Source organism: Arachis hypogaea, chromosome 9 (genome assembly GCF_003086295.3).
Source record: "Arachis hypogaea cultivar Tifrunner chromosome 9, arahy.Tifrunner.gnm2.J5K5, whole genome shotgun sequence".
NCBI classification, from domain to species: Eukaryota; Viridiplantae; Streptophyta; class Magnoliopsida; order Fabales; family Fabaceae; genus Arachis; species Arachis hypogaea.
In genome coordinates, this window is record NC_092044.1 from 85,680,213 (window position 1) to 85,698,908 (window position 18,696).

At 35.5% G+C, this 18,696-nt stretch overlaps 1 protein-coding gene across 1 annotated transcript; it reads left to right on the top strand.

Annotated features, from left to right (window-relative positions):
* Nucleotides 1-240: 240 nt before the first annotated feature.
* On the top strand, nt 241-3,621 carry LOC140175335 (uncharacterized). The gene is made up of 5 exons (XM_072203135.1): nt 241-572; nt 721-780; nt 884-1,563; nt 1,667-1,864; nt 1,989-3,621. The coding sequence occupies exons 3-5, from the start codon at nt 1,095-1,097 to the stop codon at nt 3,305-3,307; spliced, it is 1,986 nt and encodes a 661-aa protein (XP_072059236.1). The 5' UTR covers nt 241-572; nt 721-780; nt 884-1,094; the 3' UTR covers nt 3,308-3,621.
* Nucleotides 3,622-18,696: the final 15,075 nt, after the last annotated feature.

Here is an 18,696-nt window from a genome sequence, read left to right on the forward strand (position 1 = left end):
TGAAACCTATTGGACTAAAAAAATAAACATAAGCCCCATCAAGAGACTCATACCATTCTCTTTACAGTGTATATGGCTATGTGAACCTTATTCTTGCTTAATTTTAATGAACTTGTCCCTAGTGCCTATCTGTCAAGTACATTGTTCAATGGTTCTTTTGTTGATGGTTGTCACTTTAAGACAGCCACGAACAACACTCACACCTATTTCTCTTTGTGAAAAAAGGAATAACAAATGAAAAAGACATTTCATTGTTTTGAATATGTATTTCCCAAAAGCTTAACCATGAAAAGATTTGATTAGTAGTAGTGACCTTCCCTAGTTTCTCTTATGGGTCTGCAATAATTGTTTGAGAATTAGTTTAAGAAAATTTCAACAGACAGAAAGAACTTTATTTGGTCATATTTTGCTCTTAAATTATAAAGCACTTTTTTTTATGGTAGAAAAATGTTGATCATAAAGAGATGATCATATGTGTTGTATCGCGACCAATTTTGATGATTTCTAAGCAGACAAAAAACACAGAAAATGAGGCTTGTGTGGCAAGCAATAACAGCTTAGTAGCAGTTTAAGTATGAACAACTTGGCAATCTCACAAAAACCAAGTGTTACATTTCACCATTCAGTGATATATTCAAATATAAACACTTTTGATCTTGCAGGTTCTTAATTGTTATTGATTGATTGTGTACTAGTCTCCTTACATTTCTTGTACTGCAGGCGTTCGCAAACTGAGCATCGTCGAGGAAATGGGTAACAATAATACAACTGATATCAAAGGTATGTGATTGAGTGCATACATCATTGGAATGTCGAAGAAAGCGTTGATGTAGTAGAGTTTATTATATTTCTTGCTTCACAAGAAACATTTTCATTGTTGCAGAAGAAGACAACGTGCGCGAAGCTGAGAAGAAAACTCATAATGACCTCAATCATCACGAAGATAGTGTGAAGGAAGAGAATGAAGTAACCCAACATCCAAAAGGGAATATGCTGACTCTAAATCTGCAAAGGAATTTTATGTTCATTCAACAAGTGAACCTGCGAAAGATGAGCCACAAGAAGATAAGCTTACAGATGATTTAAAAGTAGAAATGCAAGCAGTTCCAACAGCTGAAGGCAAAGATGTTGAGGAGAAAGTTACATTGCCAAGCATGTCCAAGAATGATTCATTCCAAGAAGGTACTAATGCAGGGAATGCGCATATGGAGAACCGAATGATTCCAACTTCTGAAAGTGAAGAATTTCAGGAGAAAAATGCACCTTCTGATCATACAGGAGGTGAAGGAGATACTAATGCAGGTGATGTGCATACGCGAAATCAAATGCATCCAACTGCAGAAGGCACAGACGTTCAAGGAATCGATACTATGTTGGCTTTAGATCATAGCGAAGCAAGTGATCCTAAAGAACATGTATCTCAGGGTCTAGATACTTATCATGCCAGTAACAAAGATGAAACTGAATTTGTTCTGTGTGACAGCCGAATCGATGTTCTTGCTAAAAGTACCATTGTGGATTCAGAGGATCAATTTGATTTGACAAACTCTAATAATAGTGCAGGTTCCCAATTTATTTCATAATGTATATTTTTCAGTTAACTAATAGCTATTTAGTGAAGAAGTGGCATTATAACATTTTTGTTCTTTGTAATTCTGTTTCGTAGGGCAAGAAATACTTGAAGTTGGACTACCTGACAGAACTGAAAATGCTGAATCAGTTGAAGAAGGTGGTGAAAAATGTGAAATTTTGTCAAGTTTTTCATTAGTAGATACTGAGGATTATGGAAATCAAACAGAATCAACGTTAAGGGAGGATCTGTTGTTAACAAATCTTGATCACCTTGAAGAAGATCCTAAACAAGGTTAGAAGAACATAATTAAATTCTAGTGTTAAACTTCAATCATAGATATATACTTTCACATACAAAATGATGAAGAAAATTTAAGAGCTCTTAGTTAATTCCATTATTGGTTGAATTCTTACAGAGGAAGAGAACACAAAAGTCTTAATATCGGCCGCGGAGGACATGTTCAGTGAAGCAGAACTTCAAGAATCACCAGTTGCGGATCAAGTCCTCCCTGAATCATCACTAATAAAAGGTGATTTTCTGGATACTACTCTTATTCGTCCTGAAGATAATGATGTTGTTATAGAAAGAGATACACAAACACAAGAAAACAATGTATCTTCTAACATTTCTGGAGACAATGATAGAGATGAAGTAAAGAATAGTTTGGGAGATTTATCCGGAATCAAATCCAATTCGCCAAGTGGCAACATAAGCAATGGTACTAATTTGTTGACCAAGGTAAATGGGGAACACTCGTCAATGCATGAATTTGAGGAAAATCACAAGTTGCTTCATGCAGAATCAACAACAGAAAATTCGCATGAAAAGAGTCCTATAGGGCCTAATGGGGACTCCAATGGAGAAAGAAATGAAGAACCAACTTGTAATGGGCACCATTTTGATGACTGTGATGATAACAACCCCAACAAGAAGGATTCAGATGAAGCTGAAAAAGGCCTTGAGGTTTTAGAACAATGCAACTCTCAGTTGGTAACCATAGATCATGTTGAATCTTTTTCTCTGCATAATTCTAGTTCATTGTTACATATCTATAGTTTCCAAGAGGGCACTGAGAACCACACCAAAAATCACAATGCCTCAAGCATGTCATCCTCGGATTATGAAGACGCAACTTCAGTCAATGATAAGAATCGCAACAACAATGCTTCAGAAGATCAAAATCATCACCTTGTTATAGCTGAAGCTGAAGTTATTCCACTTGTTTCACATGTAGAATCCTTTTCATTGCAGAATTCCAATTCCCTTTCACATGTGTATAGTTATCAAGAGATCAGCGAGAAGCTGAATTCTTCAATTGATGATAAAGCATTTGACAATGAATGTGAAGATTGCACTGATCCATGTCCGAACAATTCTACACTTGAAACAAGGGAAAGTACATCAACAACAACTACTGTAGATAGCTGTTCTTGTCAGATACAAAAATCACCAAGCTTCAATCTCAATCTTCAAATTGGAGAATCAGAGCAGAGTCCATTGCTCTATGAAGATAAGTGCAGTACAAGTGAGATGCCAGTGGAAGAAGAGAAAATAGTTACAATGGAAAGAAGCTACAGTGAGAAATCTAAGTACTCAAAACAAGGTAACATTGCTGGAACATGTGAAACAGTAGAGAAGGAAGTGACACCAACTATGCCAAAATCAAAGGAAAAGAGAAAGGCTGTGTCTTCATTCTTCATCAACTGCATGTGTTGTGCAACTGTTGCAAATTGAATTGAAGCCTTCTAAACTATATACTTATTTATTTTTGTTCTTTATTTGTGAGGCTGAGTTTTCTTTTCTTTTCTTTTTTTTGTCATGTTGATTGCTCAATGTGAAGCTTTGATCTATATAGACAGATATTGGTTCTTCTGTGGTGTAAATTTTACTTCACATTGATTGTAAAGTTTGTTTTCAGAACACTGATTTTGGAATTTTGTGGAGTTTTTCGTACTGAGATGGAAGCAATTATATTATTAAGCGCTTCTAAATATTGATTTTGAAATATTAATTCACCAACAAAATTATCTCAATACATAGATGGAAATTGTTTAATACTTTTATTTTGATAAAATCGTTAGTCATCCAAATAAAAATAATTTTAATAGTAATATAACAATTTTAGAACTAAAATGTTAATATACTTATGAATAATATAAAACTGCATTGATTTGTTAAAAATTATTTTATAATAAATAATATTTCAAAAGTTAAATTTATAATTTACTCTTAATATTTGAATACGAAAAAATTTTAGGTGTTCCAAGCATAAATGTGAGTTCTTACCTATTTCATTTATACTATTATACATCATAGCGTTATTATCTTTATTTTTTAAAATTAAATTTTCAAAATTTACAAAACCCACCAACACTCTCTCTTTCTAATATTACTCTTAGGGATGGCAAATGGGCCTAAACACATCGAGTTGATCTGCATAATCCGTCAAAAAAAGTGGATCGGGTTAAAAATATGAGACCGTCATATTTAAAAAGTCTGTCTAATCCACATCGCTTAAACCGTGGTTTTTGGCAAATTTTGGCGAAGCGGACTTTTCCACCAAACCCAATAATTTTTTTGGCTACGGGTATTTTTGTAAAAAAAATTGATTTATGATTATATTTATTATATATTTATAATTATAAAGACTTTAATGTTTATAAATTGAGAAATTATAATTTTTTTATATCGTTAGAAATTATAAATTTATTGAAATAGTTGTAAAATTATATACATTATTTAACATTTAATAGTAAAATAAAAAGAGAGATTTGGTAGGTCAAGTATGCCATCCCGCTGTTAGGTGAGACAGGTGAAGGTTTTAGGACTGTTTCTTTAGGTGGGTCGGAACGGACTTCTCCATTTACCACTTCTAATTGCTGTGTCATAAAATAAATAAAAAATAGAACAATAACTTTCATTTATTCTTTGAACAACTTTGACCTCGCAAGCAACGTTACAATTTTCTTAGCCTTCTAAATTTTTATCCCATAATAATTGGAACAACAATAATGTAGAAATTATTTTTAATAAAGACAATATTTCTGCATTATGCAGCTATATTTCATTATGGAGTGTTATATCATAATGTAAAGCTGCAAGTGTCTGAAATAACATGCAGATTACATGTTGCTTTAACTCGAACCAATTTTTGGAAGAAAGAGAGACGTGTGACGAGCTTCCATCAACACGAGAGTCGCGTGTTACTTTCAGTGGAAGTAACTTTTGCAGCAAATCTGAGCGCATGACAAATCACCATTATCACAGAGGTTGCATGTTGTTGCAGGTAGTGCAGAAATTTCTTCTTTTTTCTAAAAAATCTACATAACTTTTTAGATATTCTCGTCGCTTTTTGACCAACACGGTACATGCGTGTTGTTAATATGTTTGCATATAGAAAATATGCCTGCTCCAGGAATACGCAACGTAGCAGAAATTGGCTTTAAAAATCTTTCACTTGAGTTCCTCTCTCTTTAGTCAAACAAGCTGAATCACATTTTGAGAAGAATAAAGAAATTAAAAGAATTCAAAAGTTTAGAGAATTCAAAAAGTGAAGAGAACTCTAAGTATTTGATTGAAAGTATTTAGCATATTTAGTGTGAGATGTAAACATAAAAAAATATAAATGTTTATTTAGTAAAAATAGCATATATGCATCGACAGTAGAATATATTGTCAATTATTTGAGAAAACATAATAACGTAAATTTATTATTTTTACTAATTTAGAGTTTATTATTTGGTTAATTTGATTTTTAATTTAATTATGTTGGTTAATATTGTTTTTAGTAATATTACTGTAATTAATTATTTGATTAATTTTTTATAGATTTTATGTGATAATATTATTATATATTTATATTTTTATTTTTTATTATAATATTATTATTTTCTTTTAATTTGTAATTACTAAAATTAATAAGTGATATAATTATTAATAAATATATTTTTTGGATTTTTTGTAATTATTTCTTATTTTCCGTTATAATAATATTGTTATTTTATATTTTTTAATTATTAAAATTAATAAAATATATAAATATCAATAAAAAATTCCAATTTTATGTAATTATTTTTTATTTCAGTTATAATATTATTATTTTATTTTAATTTTTAATTATTAAAATTAATAAGTGATATAATTATTAATAAATATATTTTTCAAATTTTTATAATTATTTTTTATTTTCTGTTATAATATTGTCATTTATATTTATTTTAATTATTAAAATTAATAAATAATATAATTATTAACAAATAAATTCAGAGTTTTCTGTTATTATTTTTATTTTCTGTTATAATATTATTATTTTATTTTAATTTGTAATTATTAAAATTAATAAATAATATAAATATTAATTAAAAATTTTCAATTTTTTAATTATATTTTATTTTATTTTTTATTATAATATTGTATTTTATTTTAATTTGTAATTATTAATAATAAATTTCATATTTTCTATAATTATTTTTTATTTTATTTTTTGTTATAATATTATTATTTTATTTTCAGTTCTATCAAAGAGTTCATAACTGAGATATTTTTTTTTGTCTTGGTAAGGTTGAGATGAGGTTTGGTGGTTAATTAATTAGTAGGAAAAACGTGGATGAGTAGGAGGATGAATTATATTTATTTGTATAAGTGTTTATTATTTATTTTTCAAAACATATATTATATAATAGTTGTATTAAAATATTTTTGTTATTAATTATGACATGAATAAAATAATCATTTGACTAGTTGTATAAAAAAACAAATATTAAAAAGCCTCTTTTAATTTAACTTATTAAAATATAAAAATATTTTTTATTTAATTTTTAAAAAACAAAAATAATTTTTTAAGATTAATTTTGTGATCAAAACATTTGATTACAAGACTTTTACTGTATTTTTAAATATGAAAATATGGGTGTTGAATCAGAAGGTAATGGAGTCACTCTTCTCGCCAATTACAAGATACTGATTACCTTTTTTAATTATTGAAAAGCATCTCGCATGAAGTGAGAATAGTTTTTTATTTTTTATTTTTGAGTAAAGTATATTTTTTATCTTTAAAGTTTTCAAAAAGTTTTAAAAATTATCTCTAATATTTAATTTGATTCAATTTTTTTTCTAAAATTTTAAATAAGTTTCAATTTTACTGTTATTATCAATTTCTTAACAATCAACGTCAGGTAAATTTTTTTTTAACTAATTTACCCTCTTTTATATATATCATCATTCATGGCAGTAAGCCAGTAACTTTTCTTTCTTTCTTTTATCCTTCATCCCATCAAAAAATTCCACTTCTCCACCCCACCTATCGCTTCTCCCTCTTCCTCTACTTCCTCTAATGTCTTCTCTATTCCTCTTTCTCTCTATATCTCTGCAACTTCTATTAATCATCTTCTTCTACCATAGTCACCTCCTCCTCTAGCACATGCACTATATGTGAAATTTTATCAATTTTATTATTGATTTGTATGTGTGTGGCAGTGATGATAGATTTAAGGTTTGTATGTTGGTTAAAATTGTGGTGGGTGAGAAGAATGGTAAAGACGATGGTGATGGTAGAGGTGGAAATGCAATGGCAAGAATGAATGAAGAGGTGGCAGAGATTTGTGAAGGTGAAGGATGGGGTGGAAAGGAGAAGGAAAAGGGAGGGGTGATTGTTGGGTGGTGTGGATCCAATGAAGTTAATGATGATATTGATAATGATGCTAATGGCGGTTGTAAGTGAAGTGTGACAGTGGCTGGGTTATGGTGGTAGGTTAGAGGCAATGACTAGGGAGGTGTCAATGGAATAAGAAAAGAAAGTCTAGTAAAATTATTATTGTTGATGATGTTGGTGGTGGTAATCGTAGGTGAAGAAAAATGCACCGTGAGATGAGAAATGGTGGTTTGTTGAAGGTTAATGATGATAGATGATGGAAAGAGATGACGATGATGATGATAATGTAGATGTAGATGTAGATGTTGTAATAAGGATAAAGTTGGTAAAATAAATTTTGACCTAATTTGACTGTTAGAAATTTAACTAAAAGGACAAATTGAAACTTATTTCAAACATTAGGGATAAAATTGAATTAAGTTAAACGTTAAGGGTATTTTTAAAATTTCAAAGAAAAAAATATACTTTACCCTTTATTTTTTTAATTTTGAAACCATAACTTGCTATTAACAAGAAGGTAGTTTCCTTTTTTAGTTTTAAAAGTTCATAACGTCATCGGCGAGAAAGAATTTTGTTTTCTACTTTTAAATAGAAAACACGATTGAAGAGAGATGATATGACATTTTCGGACATTCGTATAATGCAAGAAGCTCCTTTTATCAAATTGAATTGACCATATCAATCTCTCCATTTATGCAAAATATTAATAATTTAATATTATTTCAAACAAAATCTTACTGTTTTGTGAAAAAAAATAATTAGAAAAATAGTTGTTGTTTTTATATAAATTGGTTAATCTCACAAAAGCAAACCACACATTCATTCACTTTCTTCTACTTCTCTGTTTTTAGTTGTGATTTCTCTTAAAGTCTTAGAATGCAAGAGTATTAGAGATGAGAAATTTTTTTAGAAGCAATGAAAACTAATGTGTGTTTATTAGTATATTTTGATGGTAAGATTATACCATATACAAATGAAAGTGTGAAATTTATTTGTGCGAGTCCAGCATCTTTTATTATTCCTTGCACGATGTCGTTTGTAGAGCTACAAAGTGTATTATGTCAACACATACATGGTGATTTTTCAAAGAGAGTCATTAGTATTTTATACAGGCAGCCCATGCTAGTTTTCAGTGGTGTAATACAGTTTCAAGTAATAAATGTGACTGATGAAGCCATCATTCTAGAGATGTTAATGATCTATCGACAGAATTAAGCTCATATGTCGATGATCGAGTTGTATGTTGAATTCAAAGAGTTGGATATTAGTCACGAAGTGGATGAATCCTTCATAAACAAAAGGGACAACACATACTAGGAAGAAGAAAATAACAGTGATAATGAAGAAAAATTCTTAACCAATAATGACATGTTAGGAGGAAACGACAAAGAAAACAAGACTACAGACACTGAATTTCAAACTGTAATAAACACAGTAGCAAGCAAACATCCCTTTGGTGTTCCATCTTTCATGCGTGTTTTGGATCTCGAAGCTATGAACGCACCAGAATTTTTTGAGTTGACAAACTTGGGTATGTTATCGTATTATTTTTTGTTATGATAATTTTATTCTCAATTTTCAAAATACAATTATACATTTTAATTTTAGATGTTGGATTATTTAAAATATATTTGTTGAAAGTGCATCTTTTATGCATTTAGTTAAGGTACCAGTTATTTATAACTAGATATACTTTTATAGAACTTAAAATTTGGTATTCGTTGTATATATGTGTTTCTTCTGTGCAAGATGGTGAGTTTGCTATTAGAATGGAGTTCAGTTCTAGAAAATCTGTAGTCATGGCAATTAGGAATTACACCATTTCTAAGGAGGTCGATTACAAGGTCTTTGAGTCTGAGCCTTTGACATTTTATTCAAAATGCCTGCAATATGGTAGAAGTTGTGATTGGCTTCTTCGGGCTAATTTGATTAAGAGAAAATATTGTTGAAAAATTAGACGATACAATGGAAGTCATACTTGTACTATGGGTATAATTTCTCAAGACCATTCGAAACTAGATTCTGACACAATTGTAGATGCTATAAGGCCTCTAGTTGAAGCCAACTCATCTATCAAGGCTGAAGTCATCATTGCAGATGTTTAGTCGAAATTAAACTATATGATAAGCTATCGTAAAGCATGGTTGGCAAAGCAAAAGTCGATTGCAAAAATATTTGGTGGTTGAAAAGCCTCCTATGAGTGTTTATCGATATAGTATATGGCAATGTGTGCTCAAAACCTAGGTTTTGTAGTTTAGGTTGATACTATACCAGCATATTGTGGATTTGAGGTAGAGGAATGTGTGAAGATAATACGTCGAGTATTTTGGAGCTTCCATCCATGCATTAGAGTATTCTGACACTGTAAACCACTGATGCAGGTTGATGGCACACATCTGTATAGATGATACAAGGGAGCTATTTTGGTTGCCGTGTCTCAAGATGGGAACCAAAATATTGTACCACTTACTTTTGTCATCATTGAAGGAGAGACCGTTGACGCATGACACTTTTTTCTTAATAATCTATGGAGGAATGATGTGAGGAGGAATGGTGTGGGTATTATTTCTGATAAGCACAACTCTATCTGGGTAGAAATCACTAGAAGTAATGGTGTGGGAGTCCTCCTAGGGCATTTCATTATGTGTTAGGCATATTACGTCAAACTTTCTATGACGATTCAAGGCACCTTACTTGTAGAAACTCGTCATAAATATAGGCAAAACATGTTCCTCATATACAGTTGATCTTTGTTGATTATAAATTTTTTATAAAGTAATTATTGGTGTTATCTTGTAACGAATTTTCCTATAGGAAATTCTAAGACAAAGCAACAATACAAGTAGCAGTACCAGTGATTACGGGTGCAAGGAAATGCATATACTCAATAGTGTGATAATATCAATTGTCGACAGTGGGTGATGGCTTTTGATGAAGGGCATCACTAGGGCATATGACAACCAATCTGGTCGAGTACATAAACTATGTGTTGAAAGGTACGTGTAACCTCCCTGTCACGGTATCGGTCAGAGCAATCTTTTATTGTTTGAATGAGTAATTTACTCGGAAGAGCGTTGAGGCTCAAGAGCGATCACTGCTAGACATGCCTTCTCAGAATTTGTCATTGCGAAGCCGTAGGCAAATTTACAAGTATCGAAGAACATACAAATGCATTGTTTGATAGATGGAACGAAGTATCTAAGATTCATGAGATGCCTAGTGGTGCTAAATACACTGTTGACCTCAAGCACAGAGTCTGCGGTTGTGGTAACTTTCTAGATGAATTGGCTTTCATGTCGCCACATTTTTGCAACTTGTGCCAACCAGCGTCTCGATTAGCAAACTTATATTCATGATGTCTACAAGATAGATGAAATTCATAGAGTTTACCAGCACAAATTTGTATCGGTAGGGGATCCAAGCACATGGCCAGCTGACACTGGACCACGATTAATCCGTTATCTTGCACTCAAGCGAGTAGGTAAAAGTAGACTGCAATTAACCCAATATTTGAACAAAATGGATGCTCGCTAGATGTGTGGTCCATATGCTACAATCGATGCCCTCATCGTGCCGGGTCGAGTTCAAGTGGTGCAAGTCCTGCTCCACAGTTAGTTATGTTGTGGTTGCATTAAAATCAATTTATTCATTTGGTGCATGTTTATATGATTAATTCAGATGTTAAGTTTGTCTTTGATGTAATGTTGTGGTTGTGGTTAGACTATTGTTGTTGTAAAATATTGACATTAAGTTATTGGTTGTTGTAGTTTTTTGTTAAAACTTCTCATAACATATGTTCTATTATAGTAAGGTGATTTAACAAAATGTAAGAAAATGAAATCGAATGGTTAACTAAGAAAAATTACATCGCATAATACACATGATAGTTAGTATCAAAAGAGTTTAGAACAAAAAAAATACACATAAGAACATACACATTAGAGTTTCTACCTACGAGTACGCTACATTAAAACATTACGTAGAGTTCATTTTTTCTTCCTTTTTCCTTGCCAACTTGGTCCGCCGATAACAAACTTCTTTCCCTTATTTATCATCTTGATGAAACGCAAATAGAAAAAGGTTATCGGACTGAGCATCGGGTCATCCAAGTAATACCTCAGGTGAGTGAAGGTCGATCCCACAAGGATTGTCGGATTGAGCAACAATGGTTATCCAATTGGCTTAGTTAGGCAGACAGAAAAAGGTTGTTTCTTGGTTGAAGTCACATAGAACAGTAATCTAGAGAATAAAGAAAGCACTTAAAAGATTTGGTGTAAAAGCAATGGGAGAAAATAGTTAAGGCTTCGGAGATGTTTACTTTTCCGAATTAAAAGTTCTTACCAACTATTTTAACAATACATGATTCATTCCATGGCAAACTATAAATGACTAAACCCTAATTTCTTAGTAATTTAGCCTCCTCTAACCTTCATTAACCGCCATTCTCGTGGTCACTTAATTTCGATTAGACGGTTAAGTTAAAAAACTAGTTTATGGCCACAAAAACCCTAATTACTGACAGCTAACAGGATTATATGTCACATATCCCAATTAGTTCATATAATAAGAAATTTAGGAGGAATTTGTTTTCAAGCTATTGTTCAAGCGAGAAAACTCTCTCGAGAATCACAAGAACTCATGTAGAATAAGGGTTATATTCTCGTTCCACCCAGATTTAGAAGATTAAGAACGAAAACAATCCTTGAAATTGAATCAATACATTAATTAAAATAGAAAAGCAATAATCTTAATCCATAAAAGATAAACAGAACTCCTAACCATAACTAAAGAGGTTTAGTTGCTCATGACTTACAGAAAAAAACTAGGGTTTTGAAAAGTTTAGAATAGAGAAGATCCAAGATGCCCCCTAAAGGGTGAATCTTTTCCCTTTTATATCTAACCTAATTTGATTTGGAAATAAAATAAAAATAATAAATCCTAAACTAAAAGATATTGTTTGTAAATAAAAATTACAAAAAGAAAATAAAATATAACTAATACTAAATGCTAAATCCATTAGAGATGCTCCAAGAGTGGGCTTTTCACATTTGGACCAAGTTTGTTGGCGCTAAACGCCATATTGGGAGTTTAGCACCCTAGAGGGAGTAACTTCGTGCATGTTGCTGGTGCTAAATGCCAGCTTTTTTGTTTTAACTCCAAACTCTGTCAAATTGCTCCAAATTTTACCTAAAATCGTAAAAACACTAAAACAACTCAAAGTAGTATCCAAAGGAGATTTTTGCACTGAAATCAAATAAAACTAAAAAGAATCTAACTAAAAATAACTTAAAAATGATAAGAAAAATAGTACAAGATACTCACACATCACATGTGATTCCTCGTTATGCTGTGATTGCTATTGTTGAGCATTGCTTGTCATCAGTGTGGCAGGGTTTCAAAATGAAAATAAAAATCGGTCTGGTTCCAACTCAAACAACTGGGATACTAAAGAACTTCCAACATTCCCTTCTTGTTGTTACTACAAATGAGGTGATCAAGGTGGATCCTATGGTAGATACTATGGTAGCAGTTGGTTGTACTGTGGTGGATAACAGAGTGATGAGGACTATAATGAAGATGTGTATCAAGGATGGAACACTCCAAGATGGGAGGAGCCTCAAGGAATTGATCACTCCTATTGGCAACAACCTCCGGATACTTATAGGTATAATTCCCATCCTAATGCATGTCAATTTAACGGCTATGATGATTCTTTTTGTGACACTCAACAACCACCATCATATGCCTATGAATCCTATCCTCAACATGAACCTCAACCATTCTCACAAGCCTTTCATTACCAAACACCGCCCTATGATCCATATCCATCATATGACCAAACCCCCATACCATACTCTTATGACCATTATGAGCAAGAACCCTTAGAACCACCACAACCCTATCAAGATTACTCCCAAGAACCACCACAATACACACAATCTCCACAACCTTACCAAGAAGAACCACCTTCCTATCATGAATTCTCTCTCCAAAATAATGAACCTTCTTACTCACCCCAAGCCCCAATGGATGATCCTCTCACTTTGTTACTTCAAGGACAAGAAGCCATGAAGCGGGATACACTTGAGTTTGTGACCAATTTGACCAAGGTGGTGCACACTTTAGCCCACCAATGTTTGAATACTTAAGGTACTTCCGTGACCACATGTGAAATGTCAAAAGAAGAGCAAAGTATGAAGGAGAAATTGGACAATCCGGTAGAAAAAGAGGAGTCAAATTTTGTACTAGAACAATTAGAGGAGCCTATGATCATTGAAGAAAAGGAAGAAGTGGTTGAAGATTTAGGAGATGTTGAAAGTCCATGGGAATGTAGCATCATGGAGAACTCTTCCAAGAAGCTTGATATTGACGTTGAGGAGGGTGCGCAACCTCCAAAGTATGTCATCGTTGGAGATTTGGAAGAAGCTTATCAAGAGATGGATTCAATCATGGATGAATTTCTCTCTACAATGGAATCCTCTTCCCTTGGACATGAAGTTGAAACTATAGAAGAGTGTCCACAACCTCCCAAGGAAAACGAAAATGGCATGGTGTATATTGAAATTGAAGAATATGGAGAGGTTGATCAAGAGATGACTTCATTCATCAATGAATTCCTATCCAAAATTGAATCACCTCCCATTAAACAAGATGAAGTTCTTGAAGACAACACCAAGCCACGTAACGAAGGGGATGAGGTTGAAATTGAAGAAGCTTATGAAGAGGTGGAAATATACAAAGAATAACACAAGGAAGTAGACCTTGCATTGTCTAAGTGTGGGGAAGTCTCCCTTCCCAAATCACCATCCAACACAACATTCAAGTGGGTAAAACTCTTATCCCTAAGCTTTACTTTCTCACTTGATATGGTTTAATTGAAAATGATGGTCAACTTAGAGCCCTTTGTGGAGTTAGAAATAGGAGAGAGTTGTGTAGTGATTGGAAATTCGGTATAAAAATCATAAAGGCCAAGACTCTAAGGTATAGGAATGAGGATGGAACGGAAATCACCGTATATGGGTCTAGAAGGGAGCATTGGTGGAATAAAGAGAATTCTATGTGTCAATCACCCTTATGTCAACCACCCGGAAAGAAAAAGTATGAAGATCAAATTGAAGACGGGTGCGAGGATAAAATATGGGATCCCGGTTTGCTATGTGAAGACCGCTTATGGGGACTCATATCTTGGGTAGAACTTTGCCCAAGCTTGATGAAAATGGTTGGAAATTCTGTCAACCAATTGAGAAGCAAAGATCCTTGGAGATTCAAGGATGAGTACAAGCATAAGCCACCATGACAATAAGCACCTCAACAAGTCCAACTTAAGGACAATAAATAAAAGTGCTAGGTGGGAGACACCCCACCATGGTAAACTCTTTCCATACTCTTTTAAATTTGCTCAATAAGTGATTTGAGTTACCATTGTAGGTAGATGTTTCACATAAATTTGTTTGTACAACTTAATTGTTAGCTTAGTCACATGTATGTTGTGTTTAGTAGTAGATGAATAATATCAAATTGTATTTTTGAGAATTGTATGATGGTTGATTGAATAAAGAATTGTGAGCAGTATGGGGAGCATTTGAGCATACTTTTTCTGAAAAAAAAGGGGGGTGGACGCGCGCGCACGATGCATGCGTGCGCGTCCCTGTGCGGATGCATCATCACCCACGTACCCGAGAGTTGGGCCTCTCTTGGGCAAACATTATGCCCTGAGCCCAACCCGATCCACGCTGACGCGCACTACATGCGTGCGCGCAGATTATGGGAACATGAAAATCTACGCGGACGCGCACCTGACGCGCCCGCGTCGATCTGCTGCTGCAATTTTTTGAGCCAAGCCCCAGAGAGTTGAGCCGGATCTGGGCCAGCTTTAAACCCATGGCCCAACTCAATCTGCGCGGACGCGCACCTGCCGCGTGTGCGCCCACATGCCCAGGAAGGAACAGACGCGAGCGCACGTATTGCGCTAGCGCGCCTTATCACAGATTACCAATGTACGCGCACGCGCACTTGCCGCGCGCGCGTCCCTTACATGCTGCCGCCACTCTAGGCTTCTGACCCGAGAGTTGGGCGTGTGTCAAGCCCAACCTAAGCCTCAAGCCCAACCACATGTACGCGTGCGCACCCTGTATACGCACGCGCCCTTGCATAAATTGCCAACCCACGCTAGAGCACACTGCACGCTCCCGCGTGGATCTCCATTTTCCTCAATGTACGCGGACGCGCAAGGTGCGCGCTCGCGCCGATTTAAAAAGGGGATAACCCTAATGCGTGAAGAGCACTGTGCAGTCGCGCACTCCCCATCCCCTTCTTCCCTCCCATCATCTTCTTCCTCTCTCCACCTCCGTTTAGCCACTGCTCCGCCGGCCACCACCACCACACGGCCACACCCTCTTCGCCTTCCCACTTACCCATTCCGCCTCAGTCTCTCACTCTCACCGGTTCCCCCTCTGCCCGACGCCGTCACTCGGCCATCACCGCCGGCGACGAAGCTCGGCGGTCCCTTCCTCTCTTTCCTTATTTCACATTCCCCTCTCCCTTTCCTTCTATCACCACTGCCAACCTCTTTTACCCAGTCTCTCATTCTTCCGAACAACACCACCAAACGGCCAAACCACCGCAGCCGGCCATCTTCACCGCCACCATCCACGGCGGCGTAAATCCCTGATTCAGCTGCCCCTGCCCCTATCCTAGTTCCCCGTACCATTCTCAGTTCTTTCCAGCTCCCAGGTTCCTTCTCAATTTCTATTTTTTTTCTGTTTTTTTCTTTTTTTAATTGTTCATTTCTGTTAGTTACTGTAATTGTCTGTTAGTTAGTTAGAGTTGATATGTTACATGTTAGGATTAGATAGAAATATCTGCTGTTAGGTAGCTAGGACTGGATAGAGGATTCTAGGCCTGATAAGTGCTCCGAATGTGCATATTTGCTGCTTGTTTTCTTGGGTACTGTATGTTGATTTTGGGTTGCTATTTTATGCAATATGTGTTGCTGGGTACTATTTCACTGCTGCTGTGTTTATTTGATGTTGCCTTCTTGCTGTTTGTGCTATTTTGTTATCCGGGAACGTCCAATTTTAAGCCGGAATGCTGCCCAATTTTCAAGAAAAATTAGTTTCATTTTGGTCCTTATCTCAATCTTGGGCTAATTTCCGTCTCCTTTCAACTTCCCGGATTTGCATCAATCATGTGAACATGAACCGCAACTTATCTTTTCTTTGAGCCTAAATATCATCATAGCACTAACCCACTTTTCTAACTTACTAATTTCTTTAACCAATTAACCTCTACTCACATTTAACCCTCTTTAACCATTCTTTCAAAAGTATGATGATATTATTGCTTATTGAATAAGAGTTGTTGACCTTAGTGAACATTGCATTCTTGTTTATTTGTTCACTCATGCTTACTTGTTACCAATTCTTTTCAAAATTCAGTTCACATCATGATTGTTTATTAGCCAATTGATATCCTGAACATGCCTTCTTTGTTACATGCTTCTTTGTTACATGCTAAGTGCTTTATTGCTTATATTCCATTATATTTCTCTTTCAGGATGTCGGGTAAAGGAAAGGCTATAGCCACCTCTTCCAAGAAGAGAAAACACTCTACCCCCTCTATTCCCTCCATCTACAAGCATTATGCTAAGAATCCTTTGAATGACGAAGAAAAGGAAAATCAGTTTCTACCTTCTACCGATCCGGCTAAGTTCCCCAATCTATACTGTGAGCTTCGATTTTCCAAATATCGCACAACGAAGCTAAATACTGAGAAGAAAGTGCTCCTACCCAATGATGTGAGACGGTCCATTACTAGTCGGATCCTTGAGTTGGGTATCGATTTTGTTGACAGAGATTTGGGGGATATTAACATCTCTTGGGTGAAGGAATTTTATTGCAACTTCTTCTGTCCTACTTTGGATTCGGTTCAGGTGAGGGGTAGAGAGATCATGATTACTGAGACTGCCGTTGGAGAGGCGTTGCAGTGTCGGCACATTCCTGATGACATGTGCGCCCATCAGCAGGCCGAGTTGGCCATACATAGCATGACTTTTGATTATGAGGCGCTTAGGCGCGTGATCGGTTTACCAGATGCTACATGGGTTATGGATGCCAACAATACCAAGCCTAAGGGAATGCTGTTTGCTCACTTGACTAAAGAGGCCAAGACTTGGCAGATGATCTTTGCCCACTATGTCTTGCCTACCACTCACTTCTCTGAGATCCCTATGGAGATGCTTCTGCTGATCGGGTGTGTTATGGAGGGGAAGGATGTCTCTTTTCCTCGACTTATCCGACAGTGCATGTGGCGGGCGCATATTCGTGGCCTACTTCCATTTCCTACCTTGGTCACGAGTATGGCGTCCCTAGCTGAGGTCCCATGGCTAGATGATGATGTCCTACCACCACCCCCTGATACAGATGACAGGGAGGTTACCATTCCTTGGGGTGGTTGGGTGCACGAGAAGCCCCCAGCTAGACGCCGTTCTAGGGCCAGAGGAGTAGTGGGGACACCTTCACCATCAGCCCCCTACAGCAGCCCCATCCTCTTCCACAGCAGCAGCTCCATCTTCATCTACAGTTCCTCCTGCAGCACTTGAGCCGACTTATCTACTGGTCTAGCATTTGTTTCGGTTCTTAGAGCGCGAGAGGCGCCATGTCAGACGCCGACTGGATCGGATGGACCAGGCGCTCATTTCTCTAGGTGCTGAGTTACCTCTGCTTCCCGACTCTCCGGCCTTCGATGAGCAGGATCATCAGGAGGAGGATGTGGAGGCACCGATTCAGCAAGATGCCCCTCCAGTTGCTCCGGACACCACAGAGACACCACAGACTCATGCGGAGCCAGTTCCACAGCCTCAGACAGATTCAGCACCTACCGTTGTGCCTTCCACTGATCCTCCAGTTTAGCATCGAGGACGATGCTTGATCTTAAGTGTGGGGAGGTCACCGGTAGCACTTTCCTAGTTACCCTATTTTGCATATCTTTTGTATATATTTTGATGCATTTTAAGTTTACTTTGGATACTTTTACTGCTTATTTTGGATTTTAGATATTTTGATGCTTTTGGATATTTTTAGATGTTCTGGATGATAGATTTCATACTTTTAGTTGGATTTGTCTTTATACATCTTTGCATAACTTTCTTTTTAGTTTGTGGTTGTGATTAGAAATCATACTTTGAATTGCAAAAAACTTAGTCACTCTTTTTGCATAAGAAATTGGTTTCGAGCGGAAAAGGAAAGGGTAAACTAAGGAAATTTTTGAATTTTTCAATCACAACAATGCTTAGTCAAATATTGAGATTTTTCAAGAAATCTAAATATAGGGCACCAACCCAATCGATTGAAAGAAAATTTTTGGTGAAACTTGCTTGAATTCATACTTTGTGAAGCATGTATTGAATTAAGAACACAAGCTTGTGAGATTTGAGCCTATTGATGTGGTTACATTTTATAACCACTTATTTTCC

What these genes read in the sequence shown, in the direction of transcription:
- LOC140175335 (XM_072203135.1), top strand. Translation starts at nt 1,095, where the DNA reads ATGCAAGCAGTTCCAACAGCTGAAGGCAAAGATGTTGAGGAGAAAGTT. An exon ending in AAACTCTAATAATAGTGCAG is followed by an intron (nt 1,564 to 1,666) that starts GTTCCCAATTTA and finishes TCTGTTTCGTAG; the next exon opens with GGCAAGAAATACTTGAAGTT. An exon ending in TGAAGAAGATCCTAAACAAG is followed by an intron (nt 1,865 to 1,988) that starts GTTAGAAGAACA and finishes GAATTCTTACAG; the next exon opens with AGGAAGAGAACACAAAAGTC.